The sequence below is a fragment of the Microcaecilia unicolor genome, chromosome 1, assembly GCF_901765095.1.
Source record: "Microcaecilia unicolor chromosome 1, aMicUni1.1, whole genome shotgun sequence".
NCBI classification, from domain to species: Eukaryota; Metazoa; Chordata; class Amphibia; order Gymnophiona; family Siphonopidae; genus Microcaecilia; species Microcaecilia unicolor.
The window spans coordinates 766,302,209-766,324,010 of NC_044031.1; the positions used below are offsets into that span (position 1 = coordinate 766,302,209).

The following is a 21,802-nucleotide window of genomic DNA, read 5'->3' on the forward strand; positions in this document are numbered from 1 at the left end:
GGATTAAAATACAAACTAACACATGCAACCAGCTTTTACTACATGAGCACACAACTGTGGAATGCATTACCAACAAAGTTGAAAACAATTAACGAAATAACCAACTTTCGCAAATTCCTGAAACCTATCTGTTCAATAAGGCCTACCACGAGAATCCGTAGTATAACTATTACACATCACCACTCCACTCTGAATGACGTCCTTCTATAACTGTTTACTAATTCTCTTATGACATCCTTGATCTCTATGTAACACCAATTGTATCTATTACCCTGTAATGGCGATGCCATAACAGATCTCTGTAAGCCACATTGAGCCTGCAAATAGGTGGGAAAATGTAGGATACAAGTGCAATAAATAAATAAATAAAAGTGCAGCTTAATAAACAAGGCCCTTAATTACCTCAGTAATTATTCCCGGGAGCATTGGGACACCAAGCCGCGGCCCGATGCTCCTGGGCAGTCTCGTTAAAGGGCATCATTTTTGTAATTTATATCTATGCAAATGATATAACGGTTCTAATTCCTATTCATTCAGTTGTATCATCAGAAATTATGGTAATCCAGGAGGTTATTTTATTGGAAAGTTGGACGAGGATTCATAAATTAAAATTGAATACCAATAAAACAAAATGTTTACTTATTAACAATGCTTCGAGTGAAGTTGACTCAAGTGTGGTGGTTAAAAATATTACTTATCAGTTTTCAACATCTGTTAGAATTTTGGGAGTTTGTTTGGATTCCAAATTTACATCACAGACACATCAATATATTAATCCAACGAGCACCGTGCACAAACTTCATAGAGTACGTAAATACTTTGAACAAGATCAATTTTGCTTAATTTTACAAGCATTGATAGTGAGGGCCTCTTTTACAAAGCTGCACGGTGACTTCCTCTCATTTGTCGCACAGGAATCACTAGCACAGCTTTGTAAAAGAGGTCCTAAGATTCTTGGATTACTTTAATGTTATTTATCTTGACTGTTCTAAGCAGTTGTTAACAAAATTATAGACTGTTGAGAACACGGCCTTATGATTGATTTATGCAGGTTACATAGTAACATAGTAGTTGACGGCAGAAAAAGACCTGCGTGGTCCACCCAGTCTGCCCAACAAGATAAACTCACATGTGCATTTTTTGTGTATACCTTCCTTGATTTGTACCTGTCTTTTTCAGGGCACAGACCGTATAAGTCTGCCCAGCACTATCCCCACCTCCCAACCACCAGCCCCGCCTCCCACCACCGGCTCTGCCACCCAATCTCGGCTAAGCTCCTGAGGATCCATTCCTTCCGAACAGGATTCCTTTATGTTTATCCCACGCATGTTTGAATTCCGTTACCGTTTTCATCTCCACCACCTCCCGTGGGAGGGCATTCCAAGCATCCACCACTCTCTCCGTGAAAAAATACTTCCTGACATTTTTCTTGAGTCTGCCCCCCTTCAATCTCATTTCATGTCCTCTTGTTCTACCACCTTCCCATCTCCGGAAAGGTTCGTTTGCGGATTAATTAATATCACCCCTGTTTCTCCTTTCCTCCAGAGTGTACATGTTCAGGTCAACAAGTCTCTCCTCATACGTCTTGTAACGCAAATCCCTTACCATTCTCATAGCTTTTCTTTGCACCGCTTCCATTTTAACAATAAAGTCAATGACAAGGTTCACTGTGTTTGACTTATAGGATTATGTTTGGTCTAGCTGTCTTATACTTTGCTAATCATTTTGTGTTTTCAACTTCAGTGAGAGACACAAGAGCTTGCAATTTAGTTAGTTATCCCTTTTTAAAGAGTAGAAAGAGGCTCAAGTTACTTTCCAAGCAGCAAACATACTAGATAAAAATAGTTTATGCTTTCTGCTTTAGATTGTGTTATGTTATGTTACCTATTTATATAAGTCCCCTGCATGGTCCCCACCCACCCTGAAGGATGCTCCACTAGGGGAAAGGGAATGGGACTTGATATACTGCCGTTTGTGCAACTACATTGAAAGCGGTTTACATAGTATATACAGGTACTTATTTGTACCTGGGGCAATGGAGGGTTAAGTGACTTGCCCAGAGTCACAAGGAGCTGCAGTGGGAATTGAACCCAGTTCCCCAGGATCAAAGTCCACTGCACTAACCACTAGGCTACTCCTCCACTCATTCCACCAATAAGAGCCAACCTCCAGTGATGTCACAAAGGCTTGATTGCCCGATACTTGGCTCATTTCTGATATTGTGATGTCATAAGGGAAAGGGGGAAAGGGAAATGGGACTTGATATATCACCTTTCTGAGGTTTTTGCAACTACATTCAAAGCGGTTTACATATATTCAGGTACTTATTTTGTACCAGGGGCAATGGAGGGTTAAGTGACTTGCCCAGAGTCACAAGGAGCTGCAGTGGGAATCGAACTCAGTTCCCCAGGATCAAAGTCCACTGCACTAACCACTAGGCTACTCCTCCACTCATTCCACCAATAAGAGCCAACCTCATCAGTGATGTCACAATGGCTTGATTGCCCGATACTTGGTTCACTTCTGATATTATGATGTCATAAGGGGGAGGGGGAAAGGGAAATGGGACTTGATATACTGCTTTTCGGAGGTTTTCGCAACTACATTCAAAGCGGTTTACATATATTCAGGTACTTATTTTGTACCAGGGGCAATGGAGGGTTAAGTGACTTGTCCAGAGTCACAAGGAGCTGCAGTAGGAATCAAACCCAGATCCCCAGGATCAAGGTCCACTGCACTAGCCACTAGGCTACTCCTCCATGTCACCTGCACCCCCCCATGACCCACCCCTCACCCGTATCTTTTCAAATTGATAGTCTAGTGAGTGGATCCCCAGTTGCCCTTCTGTTGCTGGGAAGCCTTTGTATGGAAAGATGACCCCCTTGTGGTAGTACTGTGAGACTACCACTAGGGGCTGCTGGTGCCAATTTGGATCCCAGCACTGGTAGGGCAGGAGTGATTGGGGATCGCCCCTGCCCCCAACCGCCATCAATTTTTGAACAATATAGGTGAGGGTGGGTCATGGAGAGGTGTAAGGGTCATTATGGACCTGGGGAGGGCACCCTTCAGGGAGGAGAGGTACACCCTGGGGGGGGGGGGGGGAGGGTAATGGAGGTGCAATTGGGGGGTACCTTGATGAAGGGAGCCCTGAGTGAGGGACTTGTACAAATAGGTGATGCCCCCTTAACAGATGGCTCAGAAGCATCGGGCCACAGCTCCCAAGCCAGTTGACTAACACTGCTTGTGAGGTGGCTCACAAGCAGCATTAATTCATTACCATGGGAGTCAGCAAAATGGGGGCTGTTGATTCCCATGGTAAAATCAGGATTTACCACACCTTCATAAATAAATAAATAACAAGTACATTTAGGAAGAAGTTATTTGGTCCTTTCTGATGCCTTTTCAGTATACCTCAAGGTGAGTTACATTCAGGTACAATAGATATTGTGTTTCTTATCCACATATAGGGTGGGCTGTTATGGGGCAAACTAATTCTAAGGAAAACATTTTTTGTCTACAAAAATGACTTGAAGGTTATGAACACTGTTCCAGCTGTGTAGTGAGTACAGTTTACACTATGCCTTTCAAAAATGCAGCTGAACTGAAATGAAGCTTCCGTCTATCTAGGTCTTTTGAGTCTTACTGAACGAGGCCTGATCCCTGCAGCAGCACAGCTCACTCTGGTGCCTTCTCCCATCTCCTCCCAGCTTGTTTCACTCCATGACTTCCAGCAAATCCAGAAAGCCGGAGTATTTGAATCAACTTCAGGTACTGTAGAGCAGCGTTTCCTAACCGCTATTCCACAGACAGGTGCCGGTCCCTCACATTCTTTTGCGGGCCCACACAAAGTGCACCCTTAGCAATAGCTGGCAGGGATCCCCATTGGCTAAGCCTCCCCCACTTCCCTTCCGCTGCCATCGATGCTGCTTTTTCCAACCAGCAGCAGCGGCGGCGGCGGCGGCAAAACAGCAACAAGCAGGGGTGGTGCCACAGTGTTCAGGTGCATACTGTCGGCTCTGCCGGTCCCCTGCCCCAGAGCAGGATTTGACATCAGAGGGGGCAGAGAACTGGCAGAGCCAATAGCACGTGCCTGAACACTGTGGCCCACAACTGCTTGTTGTTTTGCCACTGTTGCTGCTGTTTGGAAAAAGCAGCGGCAGTGGAAGCGGGAGGGAGGAAATGATGGATAGAAGAGGGAGAGGGAAAGGGAAAGGGGGAGATGCTGGATGGAAAAAGGCAGAGAGAGAGAGAAGAAGAGTGGAAGGATGGGGAGAGAAAGAGGGGAGACACTGAATGGAAGGATGGGGAGAGAGAGGGCACATGCAGGATGAAAAAAAAGATGCTGAATAGAAGGCTGGGGAGAGAAAGAGGGGAGACACTGGATGGCATCATGAAGTGAGATAGAGGGGAGATGCTGGATGGAAGGGTAGGGAGAGAAAGAGGGGAGACACTATATGGATGGGGAGAGAGGGAGGGAAAAGCTGATGGATGGATGGAAGGGGAGAGAGGGAGGGAAATGCTGGATGGAAGGATGGGGAGAGAAAGGGGAGACACTGGATGGAAAGATGAAGACAAAGACAGTTAGAGGAGAGATGAGGGATGGAAGGGGAGAGAGTTAAGGGGAGATGTGAATGGAAGGAGGAAAGGGAGAGGGGGAAGACACTGGATGGAAGTGAGGAGAGAGAGAGAAAGATTCTGGATGGAAGTATGGAGAGAGGGAGAAAACACTGGATTGAAAGGAGGGGAGAGAGAGAGAAGGATATGCAAGATGGAAGGGGGAAGAGGTCAGAATTAGTGAAAGACTAGGTAATAAGGAGAATGGGAGTGCCGAGGTGAGAGAAAAGAGTTGGAAAGCTGTAGATAGACATAAAAAGAGAGAAACTGTATAGTAGACATGAATGAAGAGAGGGAGGAAAATAAACGGAAGAACACAGAGTTAAAAAACAAAGTTAGAGGTGAATGTAGTGGAGGAGACAGAAAAATGACAAATGGACACAACATAGTAGCATAGTAGATGACAGCAGATAAAGACCTGTGTGGTCCATCCAGTCTGCCCAACAAGATAAACTCATTACATATTGTATAAAGTGTTAGATCATGTGTATACCTGTTCCTGATTTATCCTTGCCTTTTTTAGGGCATAGACCATAGAAGTCTGCCAGGCATTGGCCTTGTTCTAAAATGTCTGAAGTTGTTGTCAAAGCCCCTGAATAGTTCCACTCCAGCCCATCCAAATCTATTCATCCTTGATCAGGGCACAGACCGTAGAAGTCTGTCCAGCACTGACTTTCCTACTTAATCTCCTCTAAGCTTCTTTAGATCCAATTCTTCTAAAAAAGGATTCCTTTATGTTTGTCCCATACATTTTTGAATTCCGTTACCGTTTTCATCTGTACCACCTCCCACAGGTGGGCATTCCAGGTATCTACCACCCTCTCAGTGAAAAAATACTTCCTGACATTATTCCTGAGTCTGCACCCTTTCAACCTCAAGTCATGCCCTCTGGTTCTGTCTCTGGAAAAGATTCGTTTGCGGGTTAATACCTTTCAAATATTTGAACATCTGTATCATATCACCCCTGTTTCTCCTTTCCTCCATGGCAAACATTTTTCTTTATTTTTGCATTAGGAAACTGTGTACTGAGCTTTAGCACACTGCTCCAATTCAGGGTTGCAATGTTGGGCCTCCAGTTTACAGCTTACTAGAGCTGTTTTTTTGTTGTTGTTGTTGTTCAGAGTGATCCATAGAATTTCACAACAGGAAACCCTTGTAAATTTGACTCTGAGTCACATTCCTACTTGAATACTTAACCCACGCTGTTTCCTTCACCTTAACTATGTATTTCTCTTTTTCGAAATTGGTGATCACCATTACGGAACAATTGTAAGCCACATTGAGCCTGCAAATAGGTGGGAAAATGTGGGATACAAATGCTACAAATAAAATAAATATACATGTTTAGGTCATATGTAAGTCTCTCCACATACGTCTTGCTACGTAAAACCCCTTTCATTTTAGTCACTTTTCTCTGAACCACTTCAAGTCTTTTTACATCCTTAGCGAGTAAGACCTCCAAAACTGGACACAGTACTCCAAGTGGGGCCTTACCAATGACTTGTAGAGGGGCATCAACACCTCCTTTCTTCTGCTGGTTATACCTCTCTCTAAGCAGCCTAGTATCCTTCTGGCTGCAGCCACTGCCTTGTCCTCAGACACCATCACCCCAAGGTTCCTCTCCTGAGCCGTGTTTACCAATCTCTCCCCTCCTGTCTGGTACATCTATTTTGTATTTCTGCACCCCAAGTGCATCACTCTGCACTTCTTGCCACGAAATTTTAACTTGGCATTAAATTTTATTTTGGTAATTGACTTAGTAGTATTTAGCTGATATTCTTCCAGATTTGAATATATTAAATTTTAACTGCCGGACCCTCGACCATTCTTCTAACTTTTCGAGATCCCTTCTCATTGTTTCTACTCCCTTCAGGGTATCCACTCTATTGGCTAACTTCGTGTAATCTGCAAAAAAGCAAGCTTAATCAGCCCCAGCACTGACCCCTGAGGCACTGCACTACTCACCTTCCTTTCCTTCGATCTGATTCCATTTGCCACACCCTCTGCCACTTGTCGGTCAACCAGTTTCCAATCCAGTTCACCACTTTGGATCCTAAGTTCAGCCCTTTCAGCTTATTCACGAGTCTTCTATGGGGGACTGTTTCAAAGGCTTTACTGAAATCCAAGTAGATCACATCTATTGCATGTCCTTCATCCAGTTCTTTGATCACCCAGTCAAAGAAGTCAATCAGATTCGTTTGGAAGGATTTTCCTTTGGTAAATTCATGTTGCCTCGGATCCTGTAATCCATTGGCTTCTAGAAAGTCAACTATCCTTTCCTTCAGCAGCAATTCCATTATTTTTCCTACCACCAACATGAGGCTTACCAGCCTGTAGTTTCCCACGTCTTTCCTGTCTCCACTTTTGTGAAGAGGGACCACATCAGCTCGTCTCCAATCCCACGGAACCTCTCCCACCTCTAAAGATCTATTGAATAAGAGGTTCTGCCAGGACTTCTCTGAGCTCCCTCAGTATCCTGGGATGTATCCCATCTGGCCCATAGCTTTATCCACTTTCAGATTTTCAAGTTGTTTATAAACACTTTCTTCCGTGAACGGTGCTATATCCACTCCATTCATAGATATATCCTGGGCAGCCGACCGGGGTCCTTCTCCAGGATTTTCTTCGTGAACACTGAAGTGAAGTTTTTGATTAGCACTTTCGCTTTATCCTCATCACTCTCCACATAATTATTCTCAATATCTTTCAGTCTTACAATTCCATTCCTTTTTTTTCTCCTTTCCCCAATATATCTAAAATAGGCTTTGTCGCCTCTCTTTACATCTTTAGCCATTTTTTCTTCAACCCGCACTTTCACTAGCCGTATGTCTCTCTTCGCTTCTTTGAATTTAATCTGGTAATCTTTTCCGTGATCCTCTCGTTGCATTCTTTTGTATTTCTTGAATGAATCCTCTTTTGCCCTTATTTTTTCAGCCACTTGTTTGGAGATTTATATAGGCTTTCTGTTTCTCTTGTTTCTGTTTACTTTCCTTGCGTACAGATCAGTTGCCATGCTTATAGCAGTTTTCAGCTTGGACCACTGCGCTTCCACTTCTCCAATTCCTACCCCTGCCGTCAGCTCCTTCTTCAAGTAGTCCCCCATTGTACCCAAATCAGTACATTTGAAATCCATTACTTTGAGATTTGTGCGCTTTACTCTGCTTTTGCTCTTACATCAAACCATATCGTGTGATGATCACTATTACCTAGGTGCCGACTCCGTGGGTGCTGTGGGTGCTTGAGCACCCCCAATATTTTCAAACCCGTCACTCATCCAACAGTGTGTCTGACGTTCTGCTTCCAACGTCCCCAGCCCGACCTACCCGCCCTTTTCTCCCTCAACAGCCCTCCTTGCTTTCCTGCCGCCCAGCCAACACTTAAAACTCATTTTACCTGACTGAAGTCGTGACGGCAGTGAAAGAAGCAGAGTAGAGCAGGCTCGCCTTCAGCCTTCCCCTTCCCTCTCAGCGTCCCGCCCCCATTTCCCGTTTCCGCTAAAGGTGAGCCTGCTCTACTCTGCTTCTTTCACTGCCTTCAGTCAGGTAAAATGGAGGAGAGGGAAGAGAGAGGAAGGAGATGCATATGGATGGAGGGGAGTGAAGAAAGACGAAGGAGATGCATACTGGCAGAGACGAGGGAAAGGGAAAAGAGGAGAAATACTACACATGGATGGAGAAAATAGACACTGGATGGAAAGCGGGAAGAGAGGGGGCAGACGCTGGATGGGAAGGGGGAAAAGAGGGAGCAGATGCTGGAAGGAAAGGGGGAAGAGAGGGGGCAGATGCTGGAAGGAAAGGGGAGAGAGAGGGGGTGGACGCTGGATGGAAATGGGGGAGAATTAAGATTGAGGAAAGAAGAAACAAGAGACTGGGATAAACACAATTAGAAACAGTAAACGGCCAGACCACAAAGGTAGGAAAAAATGAATTTTATTTTTAGTTTAGGATAAAGTAGTGTGGTAGCTGTGTTACTAAAAATAGAAAATGGAAGTAAGGTACATTTTTGACTAATGTTTGGAGACCAAACCCTCCTTTCTCGTGTCAGAACACAATACCATAACAGCAGTATACTGTCCTGACCTGAGGAAAGAGGTTTTGGCCTTTGAAAGCTAACTGAAAAATGTATTTATTCCAATAAAAATGATCTCTCTATATAAAAGGCAACACCAACGTTCTATGAAGCCTCCAACCGGAAGTGTGAAGGGGGAGAGATATCCAGTTTCCCCATGAGTGTCTGCCCCGCCCTCGCTCTCTCTCTAACACAAACAGTGAAGGAAAACAGCAAAGCAGGAAATCAAATCGCTCTCTCTGTAACAATGAAGGACTCAGAGGGGGGAGGGGAGAGAGGGCAGAGAGGGCAGGGACACACACACTTCCACATGCACACAGATGAAAACATTGCTAGCCCCCGTTTCATTTGCATCAGAAACGGGGCTTTTTTACTAGTATTATCATATTTTCCATTTTTTGTTTTATTTGTATTTGTTAACCTAGAGTATAGTGATTGAAATATGTCAGTTTTTGAAATTTGCATCTCTTTATATTTGCACAGTACAGGGGGACTGAGGGGTGGGACTGTTCAGGGAAGAAGTCCTGGTGCAGGTTGTAGCCTTTGAGTGGCGCTGCCACTGCCCAGGTGAAGACTGCAGCAGACAGGATGTTAAGGTATGGGGTGGGGGGAGGGGGGAATGCACCAGCACCACCTGTAAAAAAACAAAAGAAAAAACTTCAGCACCCCCAATCATTTTGAAAAGTTGGCTCCTATGCCCAAGACCCAGGACTATCCATAAGAACTGGGAACCCGTGTTAGAGGAGAGTAATGTCTTGTCCTATCTAGGACTGACTAAACATTTGCAAGATGGATTGACATTGATAATGCTGGATTAATGATCATGCTGATAAAAAGAAAGGCAATCTCTGATCTAATCTGCAGGGAGGATATTTGCAGATAATAAACGTATTTCATGGGGGGAGTGGGTCCTTGAAAGCGGGTGGCAATCGCCACACCCTCTATTAGCAAACTTGTCTCTAATGATTTCCACTATATTAGACTGCTTTTTTCACATGCAGGATCTAACTAGTTAACTGGTGGGAGGCGCGACTGGTGGTTGGGAGGCGGGGATAGTGCTGGGCAGACTTGTACGGTCTGTGCCAGAACCGGTGGTGGGAGGCGGGACTGGTGGTTGGGAGGTGGGGATAGTACTGGGTAGACTTATACGGTCTGTGCCCTGAAAAAGACAGGTACCAATCAAGGTAAGGTATACACAAAAAGGTATAGCACATATAAGTTTATCTTGTTGGGCAGACTGGATGAACCATGCAGGTCTTTTTCTGCCATCATCTACTATGTTATGTTTACTATGTAACTGCTTACTTAGCTCTTGGATCCAACTGAAAATCAGCCCCCTTACCATTCACACCTCTGCCTTCTCAATTCCAGTTACCAGAATTAGCCACTTTCACTTCCTAGAAACTGGGAACTTGCTGCTTCAGTTGCTCAGAGTACATTTCTGCTGGAATATTATAATCGGGTCCATTCCATGGACACATACGTTTTGTAAAAGCTGTTGTTTTCTTGTTATTGCTTGAAACAGGTGGAATTAAAAGACAGCCAGAGCCCAAGCTTACAGAAGCCATGCTTTCTACTGCCACTGAACCAGCACAAGACAGCACTGCACCTCTACCATATATATTCTCCGGAGCATCTTCCAAAATAATGGAGCAGGCAACCCCACCGCCAGATACACAGCTTCTATTGAGCCCAGCGTCTGAGGAACAGGTACCTACAAATATAGGGAAAAGGATCTGAATTTAGCTCATTTCATTTCAGTGGTAGTTCAAGGCTGGAGCTCTGGCCTAACCTGCCTCTCTAGTTAATTCTTATCAGGGACCTATTTTTTATGTAACTAGCCCCATTTTAACTTAGATAAAGGGGAATTTGTTTTAACAGAAGGCCTAAAAATAATAGTGTATGTTTGATGCTTAGTTTATAAAGGTACAAAAAATACTCTACCCAATGTAAGTCAACTACAGACACTTTATGTAATGCTCACAAACCCCAAATGTTGCATTCAAAAATAGTCAATATATATTTTACTACTATTTATAAGAAAATATTTGAATAGAATCTTTTTAGGTAAATAAGAACTTTTTAGAGAAGGGCAAGAATCTTGTTCCAAATCGGAGCAATATCGGTCATTAGTCCACTTTTCTAAAACAGTTTCTGCAATAAAACTCAGTCCACTATGCAAAATATATTCAACAGAGGTTTTTCAAAATGATATCTGTAGACTTAACATGCTCTTCATGGTTATCTTCTGAAGCACATCGCACCCAGAAAGGAAAATTAGTCAATATCAGACCTTACTTCGATTTTAAAGATTTAAGTCCCACAAAAAAAAAAATCTTCTGACACCGTATTGCATTGTGAGCTTGTGCTTTTCACCAAAGAATTCTGATGAAGCTAGTTCACTCATTTTTTCTTGCCTTAAAAACATCGATCCATTCCCCTCTTCTCCACCGCTGGAAACTGCCAGGAGGAAATTGAAGGTTTCTTTGTATGAGACGTTGATCTGACATTATTAGATTACCCCCCACCCAAAGTCTGACCAGCTCTCTCCATATGTCTTGCAACGAGTTAAAATGCCAAGGCCTGAAAAATTATCCCTCATAATCTCTGGGTGTAAAAAAGCTTCTATCTAAAAACCAATCACCAATGTGATGCAGTAAACAAGCCTGATTATATTTACGGATGTCTGGAACATCCGTACCCCAAAACAGCAAGGTCCATACAAACATTTAAGAGGCGTCTTCGGTTTCTTTCCAGTGCAGGAAAATTTGGAAAGTAATTTATTCAGCTCAAATTGTTCTGTTTGGCTATTACTGTACAATTTCTCTAAAACTCTCAATAAATATAAAGATATTAAAAAATTCATACTAAATAAACTAACTGTATTATAAAGTGAGACAGAAAGATTTAGTAAACCAATCCTTAGTAAAGTCCATGAGTACTGAGAGATTAGTTCTATATAATGCTGAGGTATGACTTCTCCAATCCCTGCGAACTGTGTGAGAAGTACATCAGAGTAGCCATACTGGGTCAGACCTATGGTTCATCTAGCCCAGTATCCCGTTTCCAAACAGTGGCCAAGCCAGGTCTCAAGTACCTGGCAGAAACCCAATTAGTAGCAAGATTCCATTATTTCAACCCAGGGACAGCAGTGGCTTCCGCCATGTCTATCTCAACAGCAGACTATGGACTTTTCCACTAGGAATTTGTCCAAACCTTTTTTAAACCCAGATACGCTAACCACTGTTACAGTATCTTCCAGCAAAGAGATCCAGAGCTTAACTATTCATTGAGTGAAAATGTAATTCCTCCTATTTGTTTTAAAACTATTTCCATGTAACTTCCTTGCTTGTCCCCTAGTCTTTGAGAATGGTATGGGAATTGCGTTCCAAGACGTATGAAGAGAGACTTGCTGACCTGAACATGTATACCCTGGAGGAAAGGAGGAACAGGGGTGATATGATACAGACGTTCAAATATTTGAAAGGTATTAATCCGCAAACGAACCTTTTCCGGAGATGGGAAGGCGGTAGAACGAGAGGACATGAAATGAGATTGAAGGGGGGCAGACTCAAGAAAAATGTCAGGAAGTATTTTTTCACGGAGAGGGTGGTGGATGCTTGGAATGCCCTCCCGCAGGAGGTGGTGGAGAAGAAAACGGTAACGGAATTCAAACATGTGTGGGATATGCATAAAGGAATCCTGTGCAGTAGGAATGGATCCTCAGAAGCTTAGCCAAAATTGGGTGGCGGAGCAGGTGGGGGAAGAGAGGTTGGTGGTTGGGAGGCGAGGATAGTGGAGGGCAGACTTGTACGGTCTGTGCCCTGAAAAAGGCAGGTACAAATCAAGGTAAGGTATACACATATGAGTTTATCTTGTTGGGCAGACTGGATGGACCATACAGGTCTTTTTCTGCCGTCATCTACTATGTTACTATGTTTGTACTTTTGGAACAAGTAAAGAAAAAAATCGATTTACTTCTACTTGTTCTACACCACTCAGGATTTTGTAGACCTCAGTCATATCTCCCTTCATCAGTCTCTTTTCCAAGCTGAACAGCCCTAACCTCTTTAGCCTTTCCTCATATGAGAGGAGTTCCATCCCCTTTATCATTTTGGTCGCGCTTCTTTGAACCTTTTCTAATTCTGCTATATCTTTTTTGAGATACGGCGACCAGAACTGAACGCAATACTCAAGGTACGGTCGCACCATGGAATGATATAGAGACATTATAGTATTTTTGGTCTTATTCATCATCCCTTTTCCGAATAATTCCTAGCATCCTGTTTGCTTTTTTGGCTGCCGCCACACACTGAGCGGAAGATTTCAGCGTATTATCTACAACGACACCCAGATCTTTTTCTTGCTTGCTGATCCCCAAGGTGGACCCTAGCATCAGATATGATTCAGGTTATTCTTTCCAATGTGCATAAGTACATAAGTAGTGCCATACTGGGAAAGACCAAAGGTCCATCTAGCCCAGCATCCTGTCACCGACAGTGGCCAATCCAGGTCAAGGGCACCTGGCACGCTCCCCAAACGTAAAAACATTCCAGACAAGTTATACCTAAAAATGAGGAATTTTTCCAGTCCATTTAATAGCGGTCTATGGACTTGTCCTTTAGGAATCTATCTAACCCCTTTTTAAACTCCGTCAAGCTAACCGCCCGTACCACGTTCTCCGGCAATGAATTCCAGAGTCTAATTACACGTTGGGTGAAGAAAAATTTTCTCCGATTCGTTTTAAATTTACCACACTGTAGCTTCAACTCATGCCCTCTAGTCCTAGTATTTTTGGATAGCGTGAACAGTCGCTTCACATCCACCCGATCCATTCCACTCATTATTTTATACACTTCTATCATATCTCCCCTCAGCCGTCTCTTCTCCAAGCTGAAAAGCCCTAGCCTTCTCAGCCTCTCTTCATAGGAAAGTCGTCCCATCCCCACTATCATTTTCGTCGCCCTTCGCTGTACCTTTTCCAATTCTACTATATCTTTTTTGAGATACGGAGACCAGTACTGAACACAATACTCCAGGTGCGGTCGCACCATGGAGCGATACAACGGCATTATAACATCCGCACACCTGGACTCCATACCCTTCCTAATAACACCCAACATTCTATTCGCTTTCCTAGCCGCAGCAGCACACTGAGCAGAAGGTTTCAGCGTATCATCGACGACGACACCCAGATCCCTTTCTTGATCCGTAACTCCTAACGCGGAACCTTGCAAGACGTAGCTATAATTCGGGTTCCTCTTACCCACATGCATCACTTTGCACTTGTCAACATTGAACTTCATCTGCCACTTGCACGCCCATTCTCCCAGTCTCGCAAGGTCCTCCTGTAATCGTTCACATTCCTCCTGCGACTTGACGACCCTGAATAATTTTGTGTCATCGGCGAATTTAATTACCTCACTAGTTATTCCCATCTCTAGGTCATTTATAAATACATTAAAAAGCAACGGACCCAGCACAGACCCCTGCGGGACCCCACTAACTACCCTCCTCCACTGAGAATACTGGCCACGCAATCCTACTCTCTGCTTCCTATCTTTCAACCAGTTCTTAATCCATAATAATACCCTACCTCCGATTCCATGACTCTGCAATTTCTTCAGGAGTCTTTCGTGCGGCACTTTGTCAAACGCCTTCTGAAAATCCAGATATACAATATCAACCGGCTCCCCATTGTCCACATGTTTGCTTACCCCCTCAAAAAATGCATTAGATTGGTGAGGCAAGACTTCCCTTCACTAAATCCGTGCTGACTTTGTCTCATCAGTCCATGTTTTTGTATATGCTCTGCAATTTTATTCTTAATAATAGCCTCCACCATCTTGCCCGGCACCGACGTCAGACTCACCGGTCTATAATTTCCCGGATCTCCTCTGGATCACCTTGCATTTGTCCACATTAAATTTCATCTGCCATTTAGATGCCCAGTTTTCCAATTTCCTAAGATCTTCCTGCAATATTTCACAGTCCGCACATGCTTTAAAAACCTTGAATAGTTTTGTGTCATCTGCGAATTTAATCACCTCACTCGTCATTCCGATTTCCATAACATTTATAAATATGTTAAATAGCACCGGTTCCATTACTGATCCTTGTGGCACTCCACTGTTCACCCTCCTCCATTGAGAAAAATATTCACTAACCCTACCCTCTGGTTTCTGTCCAATAACCAATTCCTAATCCACACCAGAACCTTGCCTTCTATCCTATGACTCTTTAATTTTCTCACCTCTTTATCAGTTCTCACCAACGTGCCCCTGCCATCTTCCAATTGCAAAACTTTAGCTAGCCCTTTAGAATTTTTAAGCAGTTTCGCTAACAATTTGCTATCCTTATTACCATGTAGGTATAACTGAAACGTCTAATAAGCAAGCGATTTTAAAGAATGAGCGTGCACCAGTTCATTGAACGCTGCTTGAGAGGCTAATAGGGCGACCTTACGCTGGGGTGTGGGGTGCACCCCGTACAGAAGGCGATCTGATCGGACTTGTTTCTCGAGCTTCAAAATCTCCTGATCTTTTATCCTCCTTTTAAAACTAGTATAAGCTATGATTGATTGATTGATTTGTTTATTTGTTTACAGAGGCTTGATATACCGCTGTATGCAATGGGAAATGGCTTCAAAGCGATGTAGAACAAACAGTGCTACATGGAGGAGTTTGGGGTAAAGTGGAAGGTAGAGTAAAGTGCAAGGTTCAGCGAGAAGTTGGGTAAGCAAGAGTAGAAAAATGAGTCTTTAGAGCATTGATTCTAAGCGAAGAGCGTGGAAGATAATGCATTCCAAAGCTTCGGTCCAATATAACTGATTATACAAGTCTCTTAAGACAGTCTTAAGTTACTCCAGACAATACTTTACCCTAAACAGGGAAGTGTAGTGGAAACTCCAATAGGCTTCTCCATTTTAACAGGAAGTGATCGTGTAGCATTCCCTCTTTCTCAACAGGAGGCACTAGGGAACCTGAACTATTTCACAAGAAAATAATTCATAGGAAAGTGTTTTAGTTCCCTTTCAAAGTCAATCTGCAAGGGTCCCCTTCAGGGCCGTGCTAACACGGTAAGCGAGGTAAGCATGGCAAGGGGGCGCTTCCCTCTGGGGGGCGCCGCCGCACCATGCTCACCTCGCTCGCCCTCCCGCAACATCCCTTTTCTTTTCTTTTTTTTTTCTTTTTAAATTTACCTCCGTGGTGGCGGTTCCGGCAGCGCAGCGTCAGGGAAGGAGGCGGCGCTCCCGACGTCTAGCCTTCCCTTTGCTGTGTTCCGCCTTCTTCTGACGTCAAGGATGATGTCAGAAGAAGGCGGAACACAGTGAAGGGAAGGCTAGACGTCGGGAGCGCCGCCTCCTTCCCTGACGCTGCGCTACCGGAACCGCCACGGAGGTAAATTTAAAAAGAAAAAAAAAAGAAAAGGGATGTTGGGGGGAGAGAAGAGGGCGGGCAGTTGAACAATGGGAGCGGGAGGGCAGGGGAGAAACGAGAGCATGGATGCGAAGGGGGGGGCATGGATGCGAAGGGGGGAGGAGAAGAGGGCGGGCCAGGCTGGGACATGGGAGCGAGAGGAGAGAGAGGAGCATGGATGCGAGGGGGGGTCATGGAAGGGAGAGAGGGGAATTGCTGGATAGGGATTAATGGAGGGGACAGAGGAGCATGGATGGGCATGGATTAGGAGGGCAGGGCTCAGGGAGAGAGGGGAATTGCTGGATAGGGATGAATGGAGGGGGCAGGTGACAGAGGAGCATGGATTGGGAGGGCAGGGCTCAGGGAGAGAGAGGAATTGCTGGATAGGGATGAATGGAGGGGACAGATGGGCATGGATGGATATGGATTGCAGGGCTGGGCTCAGGGAGAGAGGGGAATTGCTGGATAGGGATGAATGGAGGGGACAGATGGGCATGGATGGATATGGATTGCAGGGCAGGGCTCAGGGAGAGAGGGGAATTGCTGGATAGGGATGAATGGAGGGGGCAGGTGACAGAGGAGCATGGATTGGGAGGGCAGGGCTCAGGGAGAGAGGGGAATTGCTGGAAAGGGATGAATGGAGGGGGCAGGGGACAGAGGAGCATGGATGGGCATGGATTGGGAGGGCAGGGCTCAGGGAGAGAGGGGAATTGCTGGAAAGGGATGAATGGAGGGGGCAGGGGACAGAGGAGCATGGATGGGCATGGATTGGGAGGGCAGGGCTCAGGGAGAGAGGGGAATTGCTGGAAAAGGATGAATGGAGGGGGCAGGGGACAGAGGAGCATGGATGGGCATGGATTGGGAGGGCAGGGCTCAGGGAGAGAGGAGAAATTGCTGGATATAGAGGGGAGGGAAGAGAGATGAAGGAGATGAAATGAGGGAAAAGGAAGAGAGGAGAAAAACTGCACATGAATGAAGAAAATAGGCAGAAGCTGAGGACCAGAATTGAAGAAGAAAGGAGGAAAAGAAAGAAATAAATGGAAAGGAAGCCCTGGAAACGGGACAGATAGCAGCAGAATCAGATACTGGGCCAGCATGATCAGAAAAAGAAAGTCACCAGACAACAAAGGTAGAAAAAAATCATTTTATTTTCATTTTAGTGTTTGGAATATGTCCACTTTGAGAATTTACATCTGCTATCTTATTTTGCAATGTATAGCAATTTGTTTCTAAGAATATTGCTGACAATTCCTGTCAGTGTGGCAAGTGGTGAGCGATCATTTTCACGGGGGGGGGGGGGGGGGGGGGCGCTGCCGCCGCCGCCGCCATCTGATAGTCTGCAGGGGGGGCGCCAACTGATAGGCTGCAGGGGGGCGCCAGAGACCCTAGGCACGGCCCTGGTCCCCTTTAACTCAGGGTGAATAATCATAAGACATTTATTATTTCGTCCAACATCCCCCCCTCTGAAGTTTTTCCAGGTAACATGTCACAGCTCTGTTACCCTCCTTGAGCCACCTGGTGCTCCGTCTGGGGAATACCACTTGACAAACAGGCTTCACAGGATATGCAAATTAACCACTCAGAAGGCAAATCTTCTTTCACGGGCTATACTTTAATTACTCTGACGGGGGGGTATTCTTCTTACACCAAACACTTTAGCAAGCACTCTTGAACTGTGCTGTCCACTGGGGAGCATGTGGGTCAGTTATACAATACTCAGCCAGCTTCCCAAGATATGCAAATGAACTATTCTAAATGCAAATCCATTCCAATTAGTAGGGGTTACTCTTCTTTCAACAAACAATTCAGTACACTCTATTCAACCGAACCCTCCACTGGGAGATGAGGGTCTCAAATAAAAACAGCCACCACCCCTTGGACAAGACTTGTAAAGTCCACATTCACTGTACAGTCCTGTCCTCCACCCCCCGGCTATTGATACCAGAGTCTTATTTCAAGGCTCACAGTGTTACCTCCACACTGTGGCCAAATCAAAGTTCCTTGTCCTCCCCATTATTCTGGACTTCAGGTAAGTACCTTGTCTTTCCTTAGGGAGCCTCCTTTGGGGTCCAGGCCATGGGGTTTCCAGCCCATCTGTAAGGATCCTTTCCTTTCATGTCTAGTCATCAGTTACTTGGCATCCTTCATTTTTCCTGGAGGGCTCCTTCTCCTTGGGGAGACATGTTTCTTAAAGGGCTGCTTCCTACCAACCCCACCCTTCCTGGGCGCCTCCTATATTGTGGATAAGGTACAGAACCATATCTAATGGGCTTGCCTTCTGAAGAGAACTATCCTCCCTTCTGCCACGGGCCCTCCCCTTTCAGCTTGGCAAAACAGTAACCTCCGCCCCTTCCCCTCCCTAGCTATCTGTGTCTAGGCTATCATTGAGGCAGGGCTCCCCTTAGTGGTTTCTACAAAATAACAAAGGGCCTCCACCATTAGAATGCCCTCTAGTGGTCACTACCCATCTAAGCAAGCTTCTTCTACTCCTGAGCGCCCTCTAGTTGCTCCCTTCAAGTCATTATAGCATTCTTCCACCACAAGAGCTCCCTCTGGTGGCTAGGTCCTGTTGAGGCATGTCCTGTATTTATCATAGAACCTTTTTTAAGCAAAAAGTCCCGAAAACCTTAATCCCAAAGTTGAGGAGGGCATTTCCATTGGAAAGATCCCTGTGCCGTAACTCCTACCTATATTGTGGTCCACAGCATAGCATGATCAGAGACACTATAGGGGCCAATTTCAGCTGTGCTAATCCCAGAGAAAAATTCCCTTGAAATCAACCAATAATCAGTATGAGACTGTGACCCATGCACCCTCGACTAATGTGTACAGTCCCTCTCGCCAGGATGTAACCTTTTCCAGACGTCAGTGAGGTCCAGAGTGGCGCATAACAAAGGTAACCCTCTATTTAAAGTAAAGTTCTCATGGGGCAGGGGATGTGATTTATCTATGGTTGGGTCATAAACTATGTTAAAATCCCCTCCCACAAGGATTGGAAGGTTCTGCTGGGTAAATAAAACATTTGAAAAAAAAAATTGTTACCAGATGACGTTTAATGTGAGCAAGTGCAAGGTGATGCATGTGGGAAAAAGGAACCCGAATTATAGCTACGTCATGCAAGGTTCCACGTTAGGAGTTACGGACCAAGAAAGGGATCTGGGTGTCGTCGTCGATAATACACTGAAACCTTCTGCTCAGTGTGCTGCTGCGCCTCGGAAAGCCAACAGAATGTTGGGTATTATTAGGAAAAATATGGAAAACAGGTGTGAGGATGTTATAATGCCGTTATATCTCTCCATGGTGCGACTGCACCTTGAGTATTGTGTTCAATTCTGGTCGCCGCATCTCAAGAAAGATATAGTGGAACTGGAAAAGGTGCAGCGAAGGGCAACTAAAATGATAGCGGGGATGGGACGACTTCCCTATGAAGAAAGACTAAGGAGGCTAGGGCTTTTCAGCTTGGAGAAGAGACGGCTGAGGGGAGATATGATAGAGGTATATAAAATAATGAGTGGAGTGGAACAGGTGGATGTGAAGCGTCTGTTCACGCTTTCCAAAAATACTAGGACTAGGGGGCATGTGATGAAACTACAGTTTAGTAAATTTTAAAAAAATCGGAGAAAAGGTTTCTTCACCCAATGCGTAATTAAACTCTGGAATTTGTTGCCGGAGAACGTGGTGAAGGTGGTTAGCTTGGCAGAGTTTAAAAAGGGGTTAGACGGTTTCCTAAAGGACAAGTCCATAAACCACTACTAAATGGACTTGGGAAAGATCCACAATTCCGGGAATAACATGTATAGAATGTTTGTACGTTTGGGAAGCTCGCCAGGTGCCCTTGGCCTGGATTGGCCGCTGTCGTGGACAGGATGCTGGGCTCGATGGACCCTTGGTCTTTTCCCAGTGTGGCATTACTTATGTACATAAAAATATTGGGGGCATATACATTATGCAAGATTAGCATCATACCTTCCAAAGTAACTTTAGCTATTTATTTATTTCTTTATTATTTATTTTGGTCCACTTATATCCCACATTTTCCCAGCTTATGTGGGCTCAATGTGGCTAACAAAGTTACTAGAAAATTACATAATACAACAGGTTAAATTTGTTCCAGTAAAAAATCTTACAAATTAAGTACAGAGTAGCTAAAAGAAGAGAATACGGATGGGAATACAGGAGCAACAAAAGAGAAGCTGTCAGAGGGTAAAGAGTGGGTAAACTAACAGAACGGGGAAAAAAAGGGGGTTAAACAGCATTGTTGACTTCGGGGTAGGCCTTATTAAACAAATAAGTTTTTAGTAATTTTTTTAAAAGTTTGATGATCCGATGTCCCTATGACATATCTACTCATAGGATCTGCCCAAACCTGATGAATATTAACATTTAGTCCGCTCCGGATCAATATTATCACTCCAGCCTTACGATGAATCGCTGGGGCTTCCATTATGTCACCTACCCACCACCTTTTAAACTTCTTATGCTCTAAGTGAGACAAATGGTTCTGTCATAGTAAAAGCCAAATCCGATTTTTTTTTGTCTCTTAAGTAAGGAAGTTACTCCATCCACATTCCGTGAAATCAGTTTAACCCGCATCACACTCAAGAATACATAGAGGGGCATAATCGACCAGAAACGCCTATCTCCATGGGCGTTTATCTCCGAGAACGGGTCCGTGAAGGGGCGGAGTGAACCGTATTTTAAAAAAAAATAGACGCCCATGTGTTATTCGCCAAGGTGTGAGCTGGGCGTTTTTGCTTTTCAGCGATAATGGAAAATGAAATCGCCCAGCTCAAAAACGAATAAATCCAAGGCATTTGTTCGTGGGAGGGGCCAGGATTCATAGTGCACTGGTCCCCCTCACATGCCAGGACACCAACCGGGCACCCTAGGGGGCACTTTTACAAAACAAAAAAAAAGGTAAAAGAGCTCCCAGGTGCATAGCACCCTTCCCTTGGGTGTTGAGCCCCCCAAATCCCCCTCAAAACCTACTGCCCACAAGTCTACACCATTACTATAGCCCTAAGAGGTGAAGGGGGGCACCTACATGTGGGTACAGTGAGTTTGGGGGGGTTGGACGACTAAGCATTAAGCAGCACAATTGTAACAGGTGGGGGGGGGATGGGCCTGGGTCCACCTGCCTGACGTCCACTGCACCCCCTAACAACTGCTCCAGGGACCTGCATACTGCTGCCAGGGAGGTGGGTATGACATTTGAGGGTGAAAATAAAAAGTTGTGAAACATCATTTTTTTGTGGTGGGAGGGGGTTAGTGACCACTGGGGGAGTCAGGGGAGGTCATCCCCGACTCCCTCTGGGGGTCATCTGGTCATTTAGGGCACTTTTTGGGGCCTTATTCGTGAAAAAACAGGGTCCAGGAAAAGTGCCCTAAATTCTAGCTACAAACGTATCCATTATCGGCGAAAGGCGCCCATCTCTGTTCGGGTGATAACCACGCCCCAGTTCCGCCTTCACCACGCCTCCGACACGCCCCCGTCAACTTTGTCCGCATCCGCGACGGAGTGCAGTTGAAAGCGTCCAAAGTTCGGCTTTCGATTATACCGCTTTATTTGTTTTTGTGAGAAAAACGCCCATCTCCCGATTTAGGTCGGAACTTGGGCGTTTTTCTCGTTCGATTATAAGCAGGATAGAGTGCCAGTAAAGAACCAAAATTCTTTAGCATATGGCGGGGGAGAGGGGAGGAGT

General features: G+C 44.9%; 1 protein-coding gene across 1 annotated transcript in view; it reads left to right on the forward strand.

Moving 5' to 3' along the window:
• IQCH (IQ motif containing H) overlaps window positions 1-21,802 on the forward strand; it is a 307,537-nt gene that overhangs the window by 94,751 nt on the left and 190,984 nt on the right. Inside the window, exons 7-8 of the mRNA XM_030192830.1 lie at window positions 3,628-3,768; window positions 10,208-10,392. Of these exons, the coding sequence (XP_030048690.1) occupies window positions 3,628-3,768; window positions 10,208-10,392 (326 nt within the window). The remainder of the gene's footprint in view (window positions 1-3,627; window positions 3,769-10,207; window positions 10,393-21,802) is intronic.